Here is a 20,852-nt window from a genome sequence, read left to right as displayed (position 1 = left end):
AGACAACTGTAATTCTAAAGTTTGCCATGAAATTCATATAGGAAATTTTTTTCATAAAAATAGGATGTTCATTTTTTTATTTGCATGTAATGTAAATATTTTAATATTAATATTTGTTTCTTGATGTCTTTTTTGTGTGTGTACATGTTCAAACTATCATAATTTTATTTTAACAGAGAAAAGAAAAAGTCCAAACTCGATGAGTTTACAAATGATTTTGCTAAAGAACTGATGGAATACAAGAAGATTCAAAAGGAACGTAGACGCTCATTTTCCAGGTAATTGTTTTACATGTCTGAAATGCAGAGCCAACTAATCTAGCAGAATTAAAAAGAGTTCCACTCCACCCCTCTTTCTTCAGAGGGATTAGCAATATGATACAAGGTTTCATGGTTAGATCATTGGCAACATTTGTTCCTGATTGTAATTGACTGGAAATTGTTATAGTCTTGCAGCAGTTTGACCCATCTGGAATTATGACTTAGTCCGGTTTGGGTGAGGGAGATCCCTATTCCTGCGGTGACATCCTTGTAGATTATGGCCTGGTTTACACTGGGGGGGGGATCAATCTAAGTTACGCAACTTCAGCTGCATAAATAACATAGCTGTAGCTGAAGTCAACGTACTTAGATCACACTGCGGTGAGTCGACTGCTGGCGCTCCCCCGTCGACTCCGCCTGCGCCTCTTGCGCCGGTGGAGGACAGGAAAGCGCTCGGGGGTCGATTTATCGCGTATAACTAGATGTGATAAATCGACCCCTGCAGGATCGATTGCTGCCCACCAGTGCGGCGGGTAGTATAGACATACCCTATCTCATCACAGGCTAAAAACTGAGTAGATGTGCTTACTGTATTCCCTACGTGACTCTGTAGGTGTTTCTTAGCAATGTGTGAAAAGACTCCACTACTTCTGCCTGTGTGGCATCTAATCTATGGATACTTTGGAAGAGTTTAACTTCCAGGACTGCATATCTGGTGCCTTTCACTAGCATTAAGTTCACTTTACTTCATTCAGCTTTTCTCAGGAATGAAAAAAAGTGCATTTGCTGTTGTATTTAATTTTTTGAAAACATTTATGTTAAATTATGGTTGAAGGGCTACTTCATGGGGAACTGATGAAAGTGTAGTGGCATGTTACATTAGGCATCTTTTTTAAAAGTTTCTACCAGGAAAATATCTTCAGCGTCCTGAAAGTCCTTAAAAGCATCCCACCCTAATAGTACAGATCTGTTCTGCAACGTTGGTCTGAAAAATTCTTCAGTAATAACACCATACAAATCACAGTATTGGTAGTAACGCTGAATCATTTGTAGTATTACCAAAAGTTACAAGTTGAAAGCTAAAAGCTTTTAAATGTGATGTTACTTGAAACAAGGTCACTGTTCTTAGGCTTTACCAATGTATTGCACTTTTCTCCAGTGAGGAGTCCTAACTGAAAGCATTAGTTAAATAATATCATATGTCATGTTGCAGTACAGAATATTATGCACACTGTGCAAATTACCAAATAAGCAGTAAAGTTAAATTGTGACTGAGCTGGCATTTTGTTAAGATTTAGCTTTGTCTTCAAGTTAATTCATGGTCTCCTAATGCTTGGTTCTGCACTTTAGCCATTAAGACTTGCCCTTTTAGCATCCTGTTGCAACATAAATGATCTGTACGGCAGACTGATTTGCCAAGTAATGAAATATTTGTCTGTGCTTACACATACCAGTAGAGGCCACTATACACCACCTTAAATCCATTAACAAACATGGTAGTTAATATGATGGAAATGAGTGATGGGGCTAGACACTGGGCTTGTAGTCTTCCTGCACCAATTGTTATGCTAGCTGAATCAAAAGAGCAACTTTTGCATGTCATGCAGAGAGACACTCTTACACAACAGATTTACTCGTAAGAAGCTTGCAGTGGCATTATGACTGTGTTAACTGCCTACAGTGGTTTTGGTAACAAAATATAGAAAAGGAAAAAATATTTTTTTGGGAGGATGGGTTTGTTTGGTTTTTTTAAAGCAGAGTGAAGGGATTATTTTACATTAAAAGTGATTTGTTGTTGGTTTTTTGTTTTTAAGGTCCAAGTCACCATATAGTGCTTCATCTTACTCTAGAAGTTCATATACGTACTCCAAGTCAAGATCAGGTTCATCCCGCTCTCGTTCCTACTCTCGATCTTTTAGTCGCTCACACTCTCGTTCATACTCACGATCACCTCCATACCCAAGAAGAGGCAGGGGGAAGAGTCGTAACTATCGTTCTAGGTCAAGGTCCCATGGATATCATCGTTCGAGATCAAGGTCACCCGCATATAGAAGATACCATTCACGATCAAGATCTCCAGCTTTTAGAGGCCAATCCCCCACTAAGCGGACTATACCTCAAGGAGAGGGAGAGAGAGAATATATTAACCGATATAGAGAAGTTCCACCATATGACATGAAAGCATACTATGGCAGATCTGTTGATTTTAGAGATCCATTTGAAAAGGAAAGATACAGAGAATGGGAAAGGAACTATCGAGAGTGGTATGAAAAGTTTTACAAGGGCTACGCTGCTGGAGCTCAGCCTAGACCTCCAGTGAATAGAGAGAACTTTTCTCCAGACCGATTTGGTCCACCAGGATCCAGGCGAGAGAATTCCCCATATGCTCGGGGTCGTAGAGAGGATTTTGCTAGTGGACAAAGCCATAGAAGTCGCAATATAGGAAGCAATTATCCAGAAAAGCCTTCAGGCCGAGAAGGCCACAACATTAAAGATCCTACAAAATCAAAGGAAAAGGAAGCTGAAAATCCATCAGGAGATGGCAAAGGAAATAAACATAAAAAGCATAGAAAGAGAAGGAAAGGGGAAGAGAGTGAAGGCTTTCCCAATGCTGAGTTGTTGGAAGGCTCGCGAAAGCCCAGAGAGCCTGGTGGGGGGGAAGAAATTAAAACTGACTCACTGTTCATGCTCCCAAGTAGGGATGATGCTACACCTGTCAGAGATGAGCCTATGGAAGCAGATTCCATTGCTTTTAAACCAGTATCTGAAAAGGAGAAAAAAGAGAAAGATAAACCTAAAGTAAAAGTTGACAAGACAAAACGGAAAACAGAAGGAACTGCCACTACCAAGAAAGACAGTTTAGTAAAACCATCTAAAGCACCCCAAGAAAAAGCAGAGGCTGATCGTGAAAAGTCTCCTCGAACTGAGCCTCCTGTGAAAAAAGCAAAGGAGGAGTTGCCAAAGACAGACAGTACTAAATCAACGTCATCTCAAAAGGATGAGAAGGCACTTGGCACACCACGGAAAGTTAACCCAAAAGTGACAAAAGAGCATCCAGAAACCAGACCAGCCAAGGACGAAAAAGCAAAGAAAGAGCATCCAAAAGAATCCAAGCCAGAAAAGCCATCAAGCAAGGAAGAGAAGTCAAAAAAACCGATGGAAAAAAGTAAACCTACTGATACAAAACCTGAAAAAAGAAAAAGAAAGGCAGAGGAAAAGGAACATGAAACCACTTCATTAAAAACCTCTAAAGCAGAAGTTGCTGAAGTGAAACCATCACCAAAGGGAAAAACTGAGCCTGATAGTGAAAAAGCAGAGAGATCTCCTGAAAAGGACAAAGCTGCTTGTCTGATTGCCCCAGCAAAAAAGATTAAACTAAACCGAGAAACAGGCAAAAAGATTGTAAGTGGGGAAAATGTACCTCCTACAAAAGAACCTGCCGAGAAACCCGAGCCACCCAGCAGCAAAGTTAAACAAGAAAAAGTGAAAGGAAAAATGAGAAGAAAAGTAACAGCAGCTGATGGATCCAGTTCAACTCTTGTAGATTACACCAGGTACCTTCTGATTTCCTCTTTACTCGTTTTTTCTCTTCTACTCTCCATAAAATAAAATCTTTGAGTTGTCTAATGACAGGAACAACTACATCGATAGTAAAATGAACATATGAACCACAATCAAGCAATGATATTGTTATACTACAGGTTGAACCTCTCTAATCCGGCACTCCCTAGTCCGGTAACATCAGTGGTCCGGCATAGGCACCAACTCCGTGGGTGCTCCTGGGCTGGAGTACCCACGGGGAAAAATTAGTGGGTGCGGAGCATCCACTGGTGCCAAGCTTCCCCCGCCGCCCGCACCTCGCGCGCGCGCTGGTGACCCCACGCTTATCAACTACTCCTCCTCCCTCCGAGCGCTTCTGGAGCGCCACAAACAGCTGATTTGCACCATTCAAGCTCCGGGAGGGAGTGGGAGGACTTGGGGCCGGTGGCTGGGACCTGGGGCCGGCATCGGCCCCCCCTGGGCGGGGGGCCACAGTGGGCGCAAAGCCTGGGGGTGCTGCAGCACCCCCCGCACCTCTACTTCCTGTGCCTGTGGAGACCCGCTGGCACTCTCCATTGACCTCCCGTAGTTCGGCAAATTCTCTGGTTCGGCACCGGTCAAGTCCTAAGGGTGCCACACTAGAGAGGTTCAACCTGTACAAACAATTGTAGTGTATGGGCTTGTCTATAAAAACATTTAGTTCACAGCAAGCTGGGGTCTGACCCTGCTGAGGCACATTAACAGTTTAATGCACTTTGATCTAGTCCTCTTTGAAATGGAACTAGGTCAAAGCACATTAACGAACCGTTAATGCACATCAGCAGGGTTCACATGGACAATTAGGGCTTGTCTACACATAAACTGCTACAGTGGTGCACAGCTGCAGTGCTTCAGTGAAGATGTTACCTTCACTGATGGGAAGGGTTCTCCCTTCGTGGTAAGTACTCCGCCTCCCCAAGAGGCGGTGGCTAGGTCGACGCGAGAATTCTCCCATTCACCTAGCACTGTTCTACACCCGGGGTTAGGTCAGTTTAATTGCATTGCTCAGGGGTGTGGATTTTCACACCCCTGAGCAATGTAGTTATGCCGACCTAATTTCCTCGTGTAGACCAGGCCTTAGTCTGCGGCAGGCTAGTGAGGGGTAGATTCATACCCCAGATTGCTGTGAACTAATTGTTCCTGTAGACAAGCCCTTAAACTACAATCTAATCTATTAAAAATCAAACTCGTGTAAAACAAACAGATTCTTTGAGCTAAATCCTCGAATTCAGCCAAGTTCCACTCCATGCAGGACCCAGTTTGGGGGTGCAGAGGTACACCACCTGATGCTGCGGCTGCTTCCTGTCCATCACCCACTCCTGTATAGTATTGCCCAACTGGCTGTGTGTACTATGCCTCATTTATTGTGTGGACTGAGAAGAACATGTTGCTGCCCTTTGTTCCATTAGGTGTGGCGACTGCTAAAAGCAAGATAATAGACTCATGTAGAGTGGGATTTTTTGGATTACTGTAACAGGCATTTTAAAAATAAATGTGCTATCTAGAAAAGAACTGTAACACAAAGGGGCCATGGGTGGTCCGCTGGACAGATGAAAATTAGTCTCATTGGTTGCTGACCTGCCAGTTGAAGAGGTGAAGGAACTACCTTGTTTGTCTAGTACTGGTGGAACTAGGATACCCAGGAATTCTCAGACAAGAGATTCCCCAATCTGATAATCTAGTGCATAAACTAATTAAATGCATAGTAGGGAGATGCTATATTAAATTATGGCTCATAATTCTTACCCTGTGGGATCATCCTCTCTTGCCCACTTTTATAATATGAATTTTTTTGAAAGGAATATTGAAGATTTAGAGTTTAAATTGTGAAATTAAACAAAAAACATTTTATTTTTGTTAATTGAAGTGATGTACAGATAATCTGCTGTAACTGGATTTTAGGTCTTTATTAATGTATATATTTTACTTTCCCCCCCTTCCCCCCCCCCCCCCCCCACCTTAGCACTAGCTCTACTGGAGGCAGCCCTGTTAGAAAGTCTGAAGAAAAGCCAGACGCAAAACGAACGGTCATTAAGACCATGGAAGAATACAATAATGATATAACAGCCCCTGCTGAAGATGTCATTATTATGATTCAGGTTCCTCAGTCAAAGTGGGATAAAGATGACTTTGAGTCTGAAGAGGAAGACGTTAAATCTACGCAAGCACCTTCAAATGTAGGAAAACCTGCTAGTGTTGTAAAAAATGTCAGTGCTAAGCCCACAAACCCTGTGAAACACAATGAAAAAGAAAATGAGCCTTTGGAAAAAACACAGAAAACTGCAAAAGAAGCAAATTATGAAAGCTCCCAGCATGAAGCAAAAAGTTCAAAAAATTCTGTGTCAAATGAAAAAGGGAAAACCAAAGACCGGGATCATTCTGTGTCAGACAAGGACGCTTCTGAGAGAAGGAAGAGCAGTGTTCAACCAGAAAAAGGCCACTCAGAACGTGGGACTGAACAAGGAAACCTAAAAAACCTTTCTCAATCTTCCAAAGACAGCAGATCCTCAGATAAACATGATACTGGGCGTGGATCTTCTGCTAGAGATTTTACTCCTAACAGGGACAAAAAATCTGACTATGATAGCAGCAGGGATCATTCTAGTTTCAAGCGTAGAGATGAAAAGAATGAGTTAACGAGGAGAAAAGACTCCCCTTCTCGAAATAGAGAGTCGGCATCAGGCCAGAAGAGTAAACCAAGAGAGGAACGTACAGAATTGTCCAAAAAGGGAACTGTAGAGTCGAAAAGGAGCAGCTATAGCCCTCAGAGGGACAGAAGACCGTATGATCACAAAACAGCGTATGATTCCAAACGTTCATCCGATGAACACAAATCTCTAGATAGAAGTTCGGGTAAAGAGAGAGAGAAACACATATCAGAAACAAAGAGCAATAAAGACAGAGACACAAGTGGCAATAAATCCTCTTACAAACACGGATCACCGGATGCAAAAAATGAGAGAGAACACGCTACTGGGCAAAGTGACAAGAGCACCGTCAAATCTAAGCCTCAGTTAAGCCACTCCTCTCGACTCTCTTCTGACTTAACTAGAGAAACTGATGAGGCTGCATTTGTACCAGACTACAATGAAAGTGACAGTGAGAGTAATGTGTCGACAAAAGATGAAGACTCTATAGGAAGAAATACTAGAGAACTGAAAGAAAAGGCAGTGGATAAATCTAAAGAGACTGCAGTTAAAGCAACGCTTGGCCAACCTGGCGTGAGTAGAAATCAGAGTCAAAGTAGTCCCAGTGTTAGCCGCAGTCGTAGTCAAAGCCCTTCTGAAAGTCAGACTCGAAGCCACAGCAGCAGCGCAAGCTCAGCAGAGAGTCAGGACAGCAAGAAAAAGAAAAAGAAAAAAGACAAAAAGAAACATAAGAAGCATAAAAAACACAAGAAACATAAGAAACACACTGGAAATGAATCTGAATTGGAGAAAAGCCAAAAACACAAACACAAGAAGAAAAAATCCAAGAAGAGCAAAGATAAAGAAAAGGAGAAAGAGAAAGATGACCAAAAAGTGAAATCTGTCGCAGTATAAAATGACAGATAAGAAAAATTGACTTAATTATTAAGTCATCTGTATTAAATTTTGTTATAATGTAAACAAATTCAAGCTTTGTAAATAATGACATGAAAGACCCTGTGCTGCACTTAAAATATTGCTGCTTGATTATTTGATTTTTACATCAGAGCTTTATAAAGTGAACATTTTGTACAGAATTGTGAGTTGTGACCATGTAACATGAAAGGTTTTGCTGAGGCATTTTATTTTTAACCACCGTTAATTAGTTTGGGTGGAGTTTACTGTACTGTGAAAATTTTCACATTTGAATTTTTTTTTAATTGCCTGGCAGAAAAAGCTGATATCAGTTCTGAAATATCAGCAGAATGATTTGCAGAATACATTACAGCCCTGTTATGTCACTTTTTGATTACAATAAAAAGTTTTCAGTAAACTTTATTCAATGTGATGGAATTTGCAATAGTAGCTGAACATAAACAGGGTATGGGTAAGAACAGCAGCAGACAAAAATGACGAAAGCTTTTAGGCAGCCGAAATGTACTGAACGTAATATAACAGTTTTAACCTTTTAAAAAAAACAGTAGAACTTGAGGAAAGTTTTGAGCTGTGCTAATAAGGGGTGGTGTTGCAAAAAAGAGCCTTTTTTTATGTGCCAGGTTATGCCAACTAGATGTTTTTATATTTAAAAAGGTATATTACCTGAATAAATAGCCACTATACGTAGCCGGTACTGACTTTTTAAAATGTCATATATATATGAAGCTGTCACATGTCAACATTGTTCCAATTTATGTTAAAGAACCATTGCCACACTCTGGCAGATGTTTACAAATGTATTTTAGGAAACGTCCTATATTCTGTATTTCCTTTTGTATCATTGCTGATCACCAAGATATTTGTGTCTTTAAAATGGAAGCTTTTGCTTTATAATGGGCTGTTTTATACTGTGATGACACAGTTCCTTTTTATATAAACATTTTGAGTGATGAGAGGAAATACAGAAAAAGTGTAAAAGTGTAAAAGTAATGATTTTGATAATTTAAAGAAGACCTACCGTGTCACTTTTTTTATTAAAGTGACAGCAGTGTTGTTCAACAGTTGGAAAGTTAACATGGTGAGAAGTATTTTTCACTGTGAATTAAGAGCCAAATCCTGATACTAGTTGAAGCTGATGGCAAAACCCCTTGACGTCAGTGGCTCTGGGATTTGACCTAAACTGAGTTCAGTTTGAAACTATTTAAATTAAAAGCGGCATTTCAGGGCTTCCTGCTTGTGGAGACTATTTTCTTCAGAAGTGGCGTTGTTTGTGGTGGCAGCAGTTTGACCAGTCAGGAGAGAACGTAAACTCATTCCAGCCTGTTTACGGGGGGTGGCCTTCATGCAGTAAGCATTGGGTTAAAAATGAGCATTCAGGTGCTTGTGCTAGCTAAAACAATAATAAATCAGGATGAATTTTGGACTCCATTTCCCAGCAGCAAATTTCCCATTTTTATGGTAAGGCATTTTTCTTATGGTGGACTTAGGGCATCTTCTGCTGTACAAAGGAGTAGCAGATTTTAGGGATAAGCCAGCAAATTTTTGCTTTGAAGAACCAAAACAATTAGGCAAATGTATAGGAAGTAGAGTTGTTGCACGCACATCTTTCTAAATGTTCCCACATTCCAATCCAGTGCAGCCATTTCATAGCTAAGTAAGCAGCAAATGTGCTGGTATTCGAATGCATCTGTAAAAGTGACCCCTTCTATTCTCTGTATTCCTGTATCTCTTACTCATTAGAATGATGCCTCTGAAAATGGAAAGGGGTCCCCCTGTTTGGACCTGATGAGTACAGCAACCTCCTTCAGGCTTCAGTTAAATTCTTAAAACTCCAGTTAGAAGAAAATGTTAACATGCTCTTTATTGTCTAGGCTCAAAATAAGACATCTGTTTAGAAATCAGGTTTTGGAAGTTGATTAGCACCGTGTGCCTTCACAAAAAAAGACAAGAAGCTGTAGTTCTTCATAACCCATTGTTAAAAAAACTGTCAAAGCCGCTGTTTTTAGAAGTTCAGTTTATATATCCTTTGCATCAGAGCTGTAAAACCTGTGTTAGGGTTTTTTAGGAGATTTTTCACTGTGTCTCTCCAGTGAATTTTGAGGTAATATGTGCAGAATCTTCCTTTCCAAATTTCTTGGGATTGAAAAGACTGAAATACAGCTGTTGTGTTCAACCTTGAATGTAAGAGGATGTGGTACCATTGTCACTTTTGATCAACCTCTTATATCCAACAAATTTCTGAAGGAAATGTGCTTTAGTATTAATGTATTCAGTTTTCATGCAGTCCATAGTGTGCTATGAAGGGAGTAGCTCCAAACATGTTTTCTAGACTTGTGGGGTCAAATTAATCTCTGCTGCAACTCCAGTGACTTCAATGTAGTGAAACTGAGATGTCCTTAACTGAGAATGTAAAGAGAACTGGATGCACACAGCAAAAGATGCTTTTCTAACATCTAAACCAGCTTTTCAAATTTTGACAAAATGGCCAAGTCCCTTTGATATAAATCGCTTCCACGGAATGACCCATGAGAGTTTCTGGCTTCCAACCTTGGGAAAATCCACTAGTGTTCCATCTTGTCTAGGGTTTCGTTTATTGATGAAGGGTCTCTCCCCTTGATTCAGTCTTTAATCAGCCATCAGAATGCATTTGCAATACAGAAGGAATAAGATATTTGATGCTGTGATTTGAGCTGAACATGGAATGGCCTGTCAGAATGAAATCTGGTACTTTAAGGTAAAGAGCAGGAATTGGAGATGTGGAAATGGCTCTCGTGAACTGCAGAGGACCTGCCTTTGCGATCTATTCAGCACAATTAAATATTGAAAGTGGCCTTGCAATCAATGATCACTTCAGTTTCACAGGCTGATAAATGTTTGGCAACTAAGGCTCCACCCACCCACACACACCTGTTTACTGGAGTTCCGGAGATTGTAAGTGCTCAGCCATTACTTGAAGGCATGGAGGTGAGGCTTGTCTCTTTACTGAACAGCTCTCTCCCAAAAGCATGTTAGATGTTAACAAAAACAAACCGAAATAAGAGCTTTGACCAGTATGATTAAAACTAATTCTTTCTAAAATCAGACTTCGCTAGTTCTGCATTAGCTATTGGTGGTTCTGTGGAGAAACAAGACAATCTGAATGTTTAATGTAAAAACAACCCTCCTTCCCCTCCGACACACCCCCCCTTACGGAGGGGGCAACAACAACAACAAAAATCTGAATACACCTGTCAGCCCCACTAGGCCTGCCTTGTACACAGTGTATGTTGTTGCCACTGCCTTAGCCAAGGCCAACCAGGTGATCGCATTTCATGCAACTGCTGGAAGAACTGGCATTGGGCTAGTGACAAGACAACCACTGGCTCTAGAAACTGCAGTCACATTGTTGCATCGTATTTCAAGTAGAGAGAGACCACAAAACATTATCATCTGCCCAGTGAGATTTATATTGATCCTGAAACTAGGAATTTATAAGTTTGAAGACTACTACCCTGCCTCTGCAGCAAAAATAAATATTCATTGCAAAATGTACTGCCTATTATGCCTCTGGATAAAGGTTTTAAAAAACTTTTTGTAGATCTAGAGAAACATGCCCTGGCCTTTAACAACTACACTGGTTTCCCAAGTCCCACTTGTCAGTGAAATGTGTACCTGTTTTAGTTTCTCTTCTGAGAATATGGTACCAGTGATCAGTGCAGTAGGTTGAGGGCTGCTTCTCACCCACACTTTCCACCCCCCTCCCCCAAATACTCATGCACAGGTGTTTTTAAAATAAGCCATTAAAATGTATATTGTGGTATTACCCAGAGACTCCAGTTAAGGCTGGGGCCCTGGTAGAGTTGGGAACTGCAAGAACGGCCAATCCTGTAAGAAGATACATTGTTAGAGCGGAGCTCCCAAACAAGTCTGGTTTATTGTGCTGACTCATCTTGGTACTAAATTGTGCTAGAAGAAGTTAAACATACATGGATTGCTAGTTTTAGTTGATTGCTTTTGTAACTTATGACAAAGGTGCCTCCACTCTAAGGTGTGTTTGTACATTTTTATAATTGTAAATAAATTTAAATACTTTCCTAATACTGGTTTCCATGTAAACACTTGTTGTAGTTGGTACAAGGATGTTTAATGGCCAATAACAGATGGCCCTTAAGGCACTCTCTCTTTTCAGATATAGTCTGTGCTATGAAAAGAAAATGGAAAGCCCTTGTATTAGATAATGCTTCCATGTAATGCCTCTGCTCCCATCTCTAATGTTCGGTAAGCTCTGCCCAGGAACTGTCTGCATCTTGTTTTGGACAGCACTGAGCACCCTGAGTGCTTAACAAATGAAATAGTTGAGAGATGTAAAGATGGTATAAGTGCAAGATCGTACCACTTATTCTAAAGCACTGGAATGTTCTGAAATTGGTATATGAAACTCAGACCTGGGAAAGCATTTAAACCCCTCCTTCCCCATTAATGGCTGCTTGGTGTTAGATACGTACCTTAATGTGCTGGAGCAAGCATCAAAAACTCCAAAACTGCTTCTGTCTCCTCTCAGACCCTCAGCTCCATGCCAGCCTTAAAGGAAAATGGAGATTGGTATCAGGAGAGGGGGAATTTCAAGCAAAGGTTTGAGTCCCACGATATAAAGCCTGAAATTTACACTGGGGAAGTCATCTGGCTAAATAGGAATTTGATGTACTATACATGGTCTTTCTTAGTTACCACAATGGCCTTCTTGTAATTACAGGCATTGTGGTATAATTTTTATGGTACCTTTTTGTTTTCTTCCATCTCCTATAATATTCCACACCCTTAAACAGTGCAGGCAGTGCAACCGATTCCACTCCACATTGTCTTCGATCAAGTGATGGTTGTTGGGGTGGAGAGAGAGTGCTGTTAATTTCTACCTGTACTCTGAAGGTCTATAAATCTACGATGTTTCTCACTGAATTATTTAGGCTTCTCGCTGCAGCTGAACACAAGCTAGGAAGTACAATGTTTGAGGAAGTCAGTTGGGTAGCAGAGACGAGATGGTCTTGGTAAAAAAACATTCAAAGGTTAGGGCCTGTACTGGAGGGGGAGCATGAAGCTTTGCTGTGACTTATCGCTGTATACTGAATAACAGGAAGAAATCTAGTGTAAGGTACTGTAGCCTTTGTGAGCTTTATCCAGCCCTGCAACGTGTGGGCCCCCGTATGAACATACAGTCTTCAGAGTCTACAGCTGCAAACTCATTGGTTAGAATCTGACTTAACCAGATGCTGGCTTCCTTATGGAGACTTATGAGAAACATTCCAAGTAGGAATAATTCCACTTGAACCTACTGTTAAATTCTCTGCTTTTCTCTCTCCGGTACTAACCCACCTCCCCATGAAAAATAAGGTCTGTGATAAGCTCCTATTTACTACTCACCATGTGAGGTCCCAGCCCTCCGTGTGTCACCCAGTGCATGGATTGGGCTTAGTGTGACCAAGTGATGCTGTGGCAGCAAATGGAACTATATGAGTATGTTTGTGATTAAAAACAAGAAGCTAAAAACAAACGGGACAGCCCATGCTTTGTGCGTGTGTAAAAAAAAAAAAAAAAAAAAAAAAAAAAAGTGGCAAAGCTATTGTCCTAGGGCACTATGCTGCACTACAGTCCGTTGGTGCTCCTTTGGTGCATTTCTCTGGTGCACCGGAACCGCAGCCATTAGAGACTCATGGATGGTATCTGACTGGCACCAAGGCCTAAGCCTCAGCTGTCCAGCCCTCGGCTGGCTTACCCGTCTCTTTGCAGCCATTCCCCTTGGGTGTGGTTGTGCCGGGTTGTGTACAATGTTGCTACGTGACGCCAAAGGCGTGTGATTATTCTTTGTACAGAGCTGAGGGGCACGTGCTCGGCTTTTGATGGGTAAAGATGACGTGGTCCCTGCCCCGAGGAGCTTGCACTCCATCTTAGAGTCAAAAAGCAACTGAGGAGCTCACAGGGACTGGGGCAATCTGCGCAGGGAGCTTTGTGCAGCTCCCTTCAGGGATCGCAGAGGTGGGGAAACAGGGAACTTTTAAGGAGCCTTTCAACAATAATTTCCTAATGATTCTTGAAAATCAAGTAGCTGCAAGGCCAGGCGCTGTGTGGCCGTTTGGGGCTTGGTGTCAAGCACAGCTGGTGCAGAAGAGAGTGGAAGCCTGAGTGGGGAAAGTGGGTGCTGGCATCTCTCCCCCAGAACTGATGAGAGATGCCAGGGCCCTGGATGCCGGGGGAGGCGGGTGCCCTAGGGAATCCTCCTATTTTGCAGCTCTGCTCCGTGCAACAGGCTACAGAGGGGGCCAGCTCTGCAGTACAGCCCTGCACCACTAGGGGGGTGCTGGGGTGTGACTGCAACAGCTGCCTACAAGCGATGTTTGCAGTGAGGACGTCGGAGCCCAGGTGAGTTTCCCCAGGGCAGAGCGAGTGGGGGAGAGATGGGAGACTCTGAGGCCCTGCTGGGGAAGGGGTCACCTGGGCCTAGAGTTTGGGGAGGGAACAGCTGGCTCTGAGGCAGCCCCCCGACCCTGAGGTTTGCTGGAGACCCTGGGCAGGTGTAGAAAAGGCCCCAAAGCAAATCCTGAGGCAGCCCTCGCTATGAGGCGGCACAGGGTGAGCCCCATCTCCCCTCTGCCTAGCACCACCTGGAGGGGACCGCTTCGCCACGTGGCCCAGAGACCGCAGCTTCCACTGAGGCACCGCGGCACGCTCCACATGCAGAAAGCGAGGCTGCCTGCTAGCCGGACGCAGCTGATACAAAGCTGGCTGGGTCACGGCTGGCACTGCACGCTCCCACCCCATCGTCCGCAGCCCTGGCACCCTGCGCCTGGGCAGCCCCAGAACACGGGAGGAGTCTGGTGTGAGAGCAAACTGCTCCCCCAGGATCCTGATTGGAAACAGGTCCTGCCTTCCGAGGGTCGGAAAACGCCCAGAATGCTGACAATGCCCCAAATCCTCGGCCTCTACCCTGCCCCACTCCCCAGCCTTCCCTGCCAGCTCACCTTGTGTCTGCCAGGCACACAGCCGTGCTGGGCGAGCCAGGAGGAATTGAATGCAAACAAGGGGGTGCCTTTTCCCCTTCTTCTAGGTGCAACCATCAGAGCCTGAATATCGATGGGAGAAATTAGCCCTTGATTGTGCAATAAAGCGAGGCAGGGTTGTGTCAGCCTGGTAATTTAGGTAGGTGGCATAGCTGTACTTGAATTCATCTCCTTGTAAAACCTCTTTGTAAACTGCTGTGAGCCCATGAGAACATAAGAATGGCCCTACTGGGTCAGACCAAAGGTTCATCTAGCCCAGTATCCTGTCTTCTGACAGTGGCCAATGCCAGGTGCCCCAGAGGGAATGAACAGAACAGGGAATCATCAAGTGATCCATCCCCTGTCGCCCATTCCCAGCTTCTGGCAAACAGAGGCTAGGGACACCATCTCTGCCCATCCTGGTTAATAGCCATTGATGGACCGATCCTCCATGAATGTATCTAGTTCTTTTTTGAACCCTGTTATAGTCTTGGCCTTCACAACATCCTCTGGCAAGGAGTTCCACAGGTTGGCTGTACATTGTGTGAAAAACCCATTCTGGAGACAACCACAAGATCATTCTCCGTGCCCAGAAAACAAATATTTCACATAAAGTCTGGGTCTCCTGGGAGTTTTGTACTCTTTTCTCTTGTCTGCAGCCTCACTCGCTACACAAGCTAGCAGAGTCCCAGTCTATGTGAACTATTAATGGTAAATAAGGCTACGATTTCGTCACGGAGGTCACGGAATCCAAAGACCTCTATGACTTCAGCCCCGGCGGCTGGGAGCTGCAGAGTCCTGCCGCCTCCTTCAGCGGCAGGGAGCTGTGAGGTACCCCACAGCTCCCAGCTGCCATGGGCAGCAGGGGTACCCCACAGCTCCCAGCTGCTGGAGGCAGGGGAGTACCCCACAGCTCCCAGCCTCTGCAGGGGACACGGGGATCCCTGCAGTTCCCCACCAGCCATGGTGGCAGGGAGACCCTGGCAGCTCCCCACTGCTGCTATGGGGCAGGGGGGAACCCTACAGCTCCCGGACAGGGGGACCCCCACAGCTCCTCGCCAGCCGCAGCGGGGTAGGGGGACCCCAGCAACTCCCCTCCACCACCATGTGGGCAGGAGGACCCCCGCAGTCCCCCTCTGCCACGGGGTACATGGGGACCCCTGCAGCTCCACACTGCGGTGGCGGCAGAAGGATTCCCACAGCTCCCCTCCGCTGCTGGGGAGGGGGTGGGGGGACCCTACAGCTCCCCTCTGCTGCTGGGCGCAGGGGGACCCTGATGCTCTGAGTCCCCATGGGTGGTGGGGGCCCCAGAACTCCCAGCCACCCCGCAGCTGCCCAGTCCCTTCCCATTTTATCATGGATATTTTTAGTAAAAGTCAGGGACAGGTCACGGGCAATAAAGAAAAATTCACCTGACCTGTCCCTGACTTTTACTAAAAATATCCATGACAAAAATCTTAGCTTTAATAGTAAGTGGCACCACAGCCTCTTCTAAGTGAACAGCTGTTGCAAGATCTGTGGTACACGATATTGCGTTGTATTATAGGTTATTTCTCGAGCACTCCAGTTGTGCTGGGCTCTGTGCAGACAGACGTACCAACACTGTCCCAGCCCAAAGAGCTGACAATCTGAGCAGCCAGATAAGACGTGAAATGATCATTAAACTTCTGCCCACTATGTGCTTTTTTTCTGATTTATTCCTCTTTACTTTATTATTTTTCTTTTATACATCACCCAGAGGGGTGCTAGATGTCTTCTAGAACAGGGAGAAGACAGGGTCCCTTCCTCAAAGAACAAAGGTCTTGTCTACACTGGGATTCCAGCCACTGGTGTAGCAGTACCAGTGCAAACCCCTAGTGTGAATACAGCACATGCTGGGGCAGTACTGTTTGCGTAGGGGTAAACTGCACTGGTGTAGATTGTGTCTACACTAGTGCAGTGCTGCCAGCAGTTCAAATCCCAGGGTAGACGAGGCCTTACAGTCTAGGGTCCCAATTCCTCAACTCGATCCATGCCAGCAGATCCTTGGCTCCTGGGCTGCACCCCACTGATTTAAGGCTCTGCCTGCACACAGCCAGCTGCAGGACTGGGGCCTGGGTTTAGATGTAATGGAAGTGGGAAGAGGGCAACACAGAAGGTGATGTACTTCGCTTTGTAACAGGGCACCCAGTGATCTTTCCTGTCTTCTGACTAGTGAGAGGTTCACAGAATGTGCAGGTCTGCAGCTCCCCACTGAATTGGGGGCACAGCCACAGAGGTGGCTGCACTTAGGGGAGGACTCGCTTTCTGAAAATCTTGTGTGAATTCACACTCTAGTTTTTCTGGGTCCATGTAGGTAGCCCATTCAGCTTTGCTTCGTGTGAGCAGTCGAGACCCTGACTGCCCTAGCACGGAACAGGCTGTCCGCGCTCGTATTCATCACCAACACCCCTAGAATCTTCGATCCTGATGCAACAGTCAAACCTCTGGACTGGTGCGGTTGATTCGTTATCTAAGTCATCAAATGACTAGATGATCTCCTGAGGTCCCTTCCAACCCTAATGATCTATCTATGATCTATCTATGATCTATAAGAATTGGAAACTATGCCACGTGACTTAGGTAGCTAAGCAACACCTGCAGGTCGCAATCCGACTGTAGAATAGCGGCATGGAACAGCTTGTGAGCTCGTTGCGTGGGGGAAGCATTGCGACTTATGCTGTCGAACAAATGAGAATCCCAGGATTTGCTCTGAGAGAAGTCAGCCCTAGACAGATGAATTGCTCCTCACAGGTTACTTGCTTGGTGGCCTTCGTGCCCAGGATTATGCACCTTCCATCCCAAACTGCTTGCAAATGAAGGCTCCCAACCCCCCCATTATGCCCATTTTTACAGCTGAAGAAACTCAGGTCCTGCCTCACCCAGGACCACACAGGGAGTCTGGAGTAGGACCCAGGAGTCGGGGCCGGCTCCAGGGTTTTGGCCGCCCCAAGCAGCCAAAAAAAAAAAAAAAAAAAAAGCCGCGATCGCGATCTGCGGTGGCAATTCAGCGGGAGGTCCTTCACTGCGAGCCAGAGTGAGGGACCGTCCGCCGAATAGCTGGACATGCTGCCCCTCTCTGGAGTGGCCGCCCCAAGCACCTGCTTGACAAGCTGGTGCCTGGAGCCGGCCCTGCCAGGAGTCCTGCCTCTCAGCCCCGTGCGCTAGCTGCTAGACCATCTCCATGTGCCAAGGTGCTGAGTTCCTGTGTGCATCAGACGGGGGTGCTACCTTTCTCTCTCACGCCCCTCGATGCCGCTATGTCCCTGGCAGAAAGAGGAGGGCAAGCTTTGGGAACGCCTTTGGAGAGGGGCTGGGGGAAGCCAGGGCCTTTTCTCTTCCTGTGACATCACCCGGGTCCGTCTCTGCCCAGGCAGAGCATGGCTTGTGCTCTGTGTGACAGCCTGTTTGGAGTGAGCTTTGATAGCAGCAGGAACAGGCGCAGTTACAGAGTGGCCAGGGAGTTAGAGCTGTTCTCTCTCTGACAGGATGGAGCCTGAGGGGAAATAAACATCAGGTCTCCAGACTGAGGCTTTGGCACCTGGTCATGCTCTTTGTGCCCTCACCAGACCGGACTGGGGAGCTGTGCCAGGGTTCTCTTGGTGCTGGCATTTCGGTCTTGCTCCAACCAACCCCTTTTGTAGTGTGCAGTGCCGCAGAGTCCGCATCGCTCTCCTGAGGAGAGCCGGGGGGGTGGGCACTGGATTTTTCATTTGGCTGAAAATTCTGAGATATTGAATTTTTTTTCTGTTCCAAAATGGAACAAAAACAAAACTCCCCACAAAACGAAAATAATAAGAAAAAATAGTTTCCAGTCAATCTAAATGTTTTGTCCTGAGGTTTGACTTTTTAAAAATGTTATCTTTGGTTATATCAGGGGTCGGCAACGTTCGGCACGTGGCTCGCCAGGGTAAGCACCCTGGCGGGCCGGGCCCGTTTTATTTACCTGCTGACGCGGCAGGTTCGGCCGATCGCGACCCCCACTGGCCGCGGTTCGCCGTCCCGGGCCAATGGGGGCGGCGAGAAGCCGCGGCCAGCACATCACTCGCCCGCGCCGCTTCTCGCCGCCCTCATTGGCCCGGGACAGCGAACCGCGGCCAGTGGGGGCTGCCATCGGCCGAACCTGCCACGTCAGCAGGTAAATAAAACTGGCCCGGCCCGCCAGGGTGCTTACCCTGGCGAGCTGCGTGCCGAACGTTGCCAACCCCTGGGTTATATAATGTAAAACTTCCAAAGATGGAAATGAAATGTTTTGAAATGGAAAATCAAAGGTTCATTTGGTGAAGGTCAAAGTGGAACATTTTGACCTGAGCTGAACGCTCCCTTCGGATTTTTTTTTTTCCAGAAAGATATTGTGTCAAAAATGCTACATTTCTGTGAAACATTTTGCTGAAACTGCATTTTGTGAGGGAAAAATATTGTCAAAATCTCCTACCTCTACTCTTGAGTACTAGAGAGTGGGGCTTTTGCTACATCCCCCCCCGTGCACGATGCGGTTTTTCTCCTCCGTGTGTGCTTTATGTGGGGCTATGTAGAAGAGGCTTTGGGCACATGTCTTCATGTTATTGTTAGCCCAGACTCTTCCCCCTCCTTCTGTCCTCACACTAAAACGTCTCCCCTGAGCTTTGATCCGGGCTAGCTGGCACAGCTCGGGTATAAACTGGAGCCAGGTGCTGCTGTCACTGAGGCTGGTGGTAACCTGCCCATTTGGCAGTGTGGAGGCAGGGTAAACCACGGAAGTGTTGGTAGTCCTCCCGTGCCTTCCTACAATCCCCTGTGTGCCCAGCAGGACAGCCACGTTCTCCCACAATTCACCGGGGAGAATCCGAGAGCAGCTCAGCTTTCGGCGGTGCTAAGAGCCAGGGGATGTGGCCCCAGAAGCCCTAGCGACGCACACGGGGGAGTGCAGCGTCGAGCTCTGCAGTGTCTCTGCTCACCCCTGGGTGCTCAGCGCCGGTTTCTCTGCAGTGAAGACCTGCCCTGGGGCCCAGCCGACAGGGCCGGCTCTAGGCACCAGCAAAACAAGCTGGTGCTTGGGGCGGCACATTTTTAGGGGCGGCATGGCCGGCGCCAGAATGCCGCCCCTAAAAATGTGCCGCGGCCGCCCTAGCTCACCTCCGCTGCCGCTCGCGCGCCGCTGCTCCCCCTCCCTCCTTCCTAGGCTTGAGAGCCTGGGGGGAGGAGGCAGGGCTGGGGATTTGGGGAAGGGGCGGAGTTGAGGCGGGGCCGGGGGTGGGGGTAATTAAAAAACGGGGGGGGGGGGCGGCCAAAATTGTATTTGCTTTGGGCGGCAAAAATCCTAGAGCCGGCCCTGCCAGCCGAGCCCCGGTGCGAACGAGTGAAGCGGTGCTGAAACCGGGGGAGTTGGGCCTACTGATGCCAGGGCTGAATTTTGCTTTGAAACCTGGACTTTCTGCTTTGGGTGAATTCATTTTACTGGGGAACAGTCAGAGTTCCAGCGCCGTGTGAAACAAGTCAGCAGTGCTGAGAGCCTCGGCCTGCCAGAGCCCCCCCGTCTGCCCTGGCTGCTGGGTAACTGCATCTGCAGGCCGCTGACCGCAGCACTGACGCGGGGTTCAGGGTGCATTTTGTGTCTCACCCACTGTGCTGCCTCTCGGAAGCTTGGCATGTGGGGAGCTGCTTGTGACAGCGGTTAGAGACACAGAGATCTTCTAGGTCGAGTCAGCAGGCAAGGAAGGGACAGCAACGGCAGCTCGCGGTTGTAGCAGAGAGCCCCTCTGAACCAGACTCGTTAAGGCCTTGTGCTTCTGAGACCCCACCCCGGGCTGCGAGGAACGAGGACGCAGGGCAAGGCGAGCAGAGAGGGCACCTCTGCGGGGATCCGGATGGAGGCTTCCTAATGAAATGCAGAGCTGCAGCTCCCAGGGGGATGGTGGAGGAAGCCGTTAGCACAGAGTCACGTGCAGCTGGAGGTTCGCTCTGGCAGAGCCTGCTCACCCGATAAATTCCTACTGGAGCCAGAGGTAACACAGCAGCTCAGCTGGACCATGGATCTCGACCAGGACCCCTCCTCCTGGCTCTGGGGACTGGGGCACTGGCATTCTGTGTAGGGGTGAGCTCGGGGCTGCCCCGTGCACTCAGACACAAGGACCGTCCCTGCCCCAGAGAGCTGGCAGTGTAGGGGGCAGTGTCCTGGGGCTGCCTTGCGGGGGAGCCTGTTGGGCGTTCTGGTTTAATTGATGGCAGGTGAAGCCATCGGGGGCACGTTTCCCCCATACATGCAGCCAGGCTCGGAGCCTGTGGGGCCCCACACTGCAGCAAGGAGCTGCTGGCTGTTGCTGTCAGCCCTGCGCTCTGCATCCCCAGGCAATTAGAACCGGCTGTGAAAATATGTTTGGGGCCCAGGCCCGAGAGTGGAGTTTACTCTGCTCCCTCCCCGGCCTGCCCCCAGAGCTGGGGGC

General features: G+C 46.7%; 1 protein-coding gene across 3 annotated transcripts in view; it reads left to right on the top strand.

Moving 5' to 3' along the window:
* The window catches only part of RBBP6 (RB binding protein 6, ubiquitin ligase), a 40,235-nt gene extending 32,448 nt beyond the window's left edge, over positions 1-7,787 (top strand). For all 3 annotated transcript variants that reach the window (XM_065412586.1, XM_065412585.1, XM_065412587.1), the window contains 3 exons: positions 177-278; positions 2,075-3,814; positions 5,803-7,787. In XM_065412586.1, coding sequence (XP_065268658.1) covers positions 177-278; positions 2,075-3,814; positions 5,803-7,381 — 3,421 coding nt within the window. In that variant the 3' untranslated portion in view covers positions 7,382-7,787. The remainder of the gene's footprint in view (positions 1-176; positions 279-2,074; positions 3,815-5,802) is intronic.
* Positions 7,788-20,852: the final 13,065 nt, after the last annotated feature.

This window comes from Emys orbicularis, chromosome 10, assembly GCF_028017835.1.
Source record: "Emys orbicularis isolate rEmyOrb1 chromosome 10, rEmyOrb1.hap1, whole genome shotgun sequence".
NCBI classification, from domain to species: domain Eukaryota; kingdom Metazoa; phylum Chordata; order Testudines; family Emydidae; genus Emys; species Emys orbicularis.
Note: the sequence above shows the minus strand (reverse complement) of the source record. Positions and strands in the feature narration are given on the sequence as shown.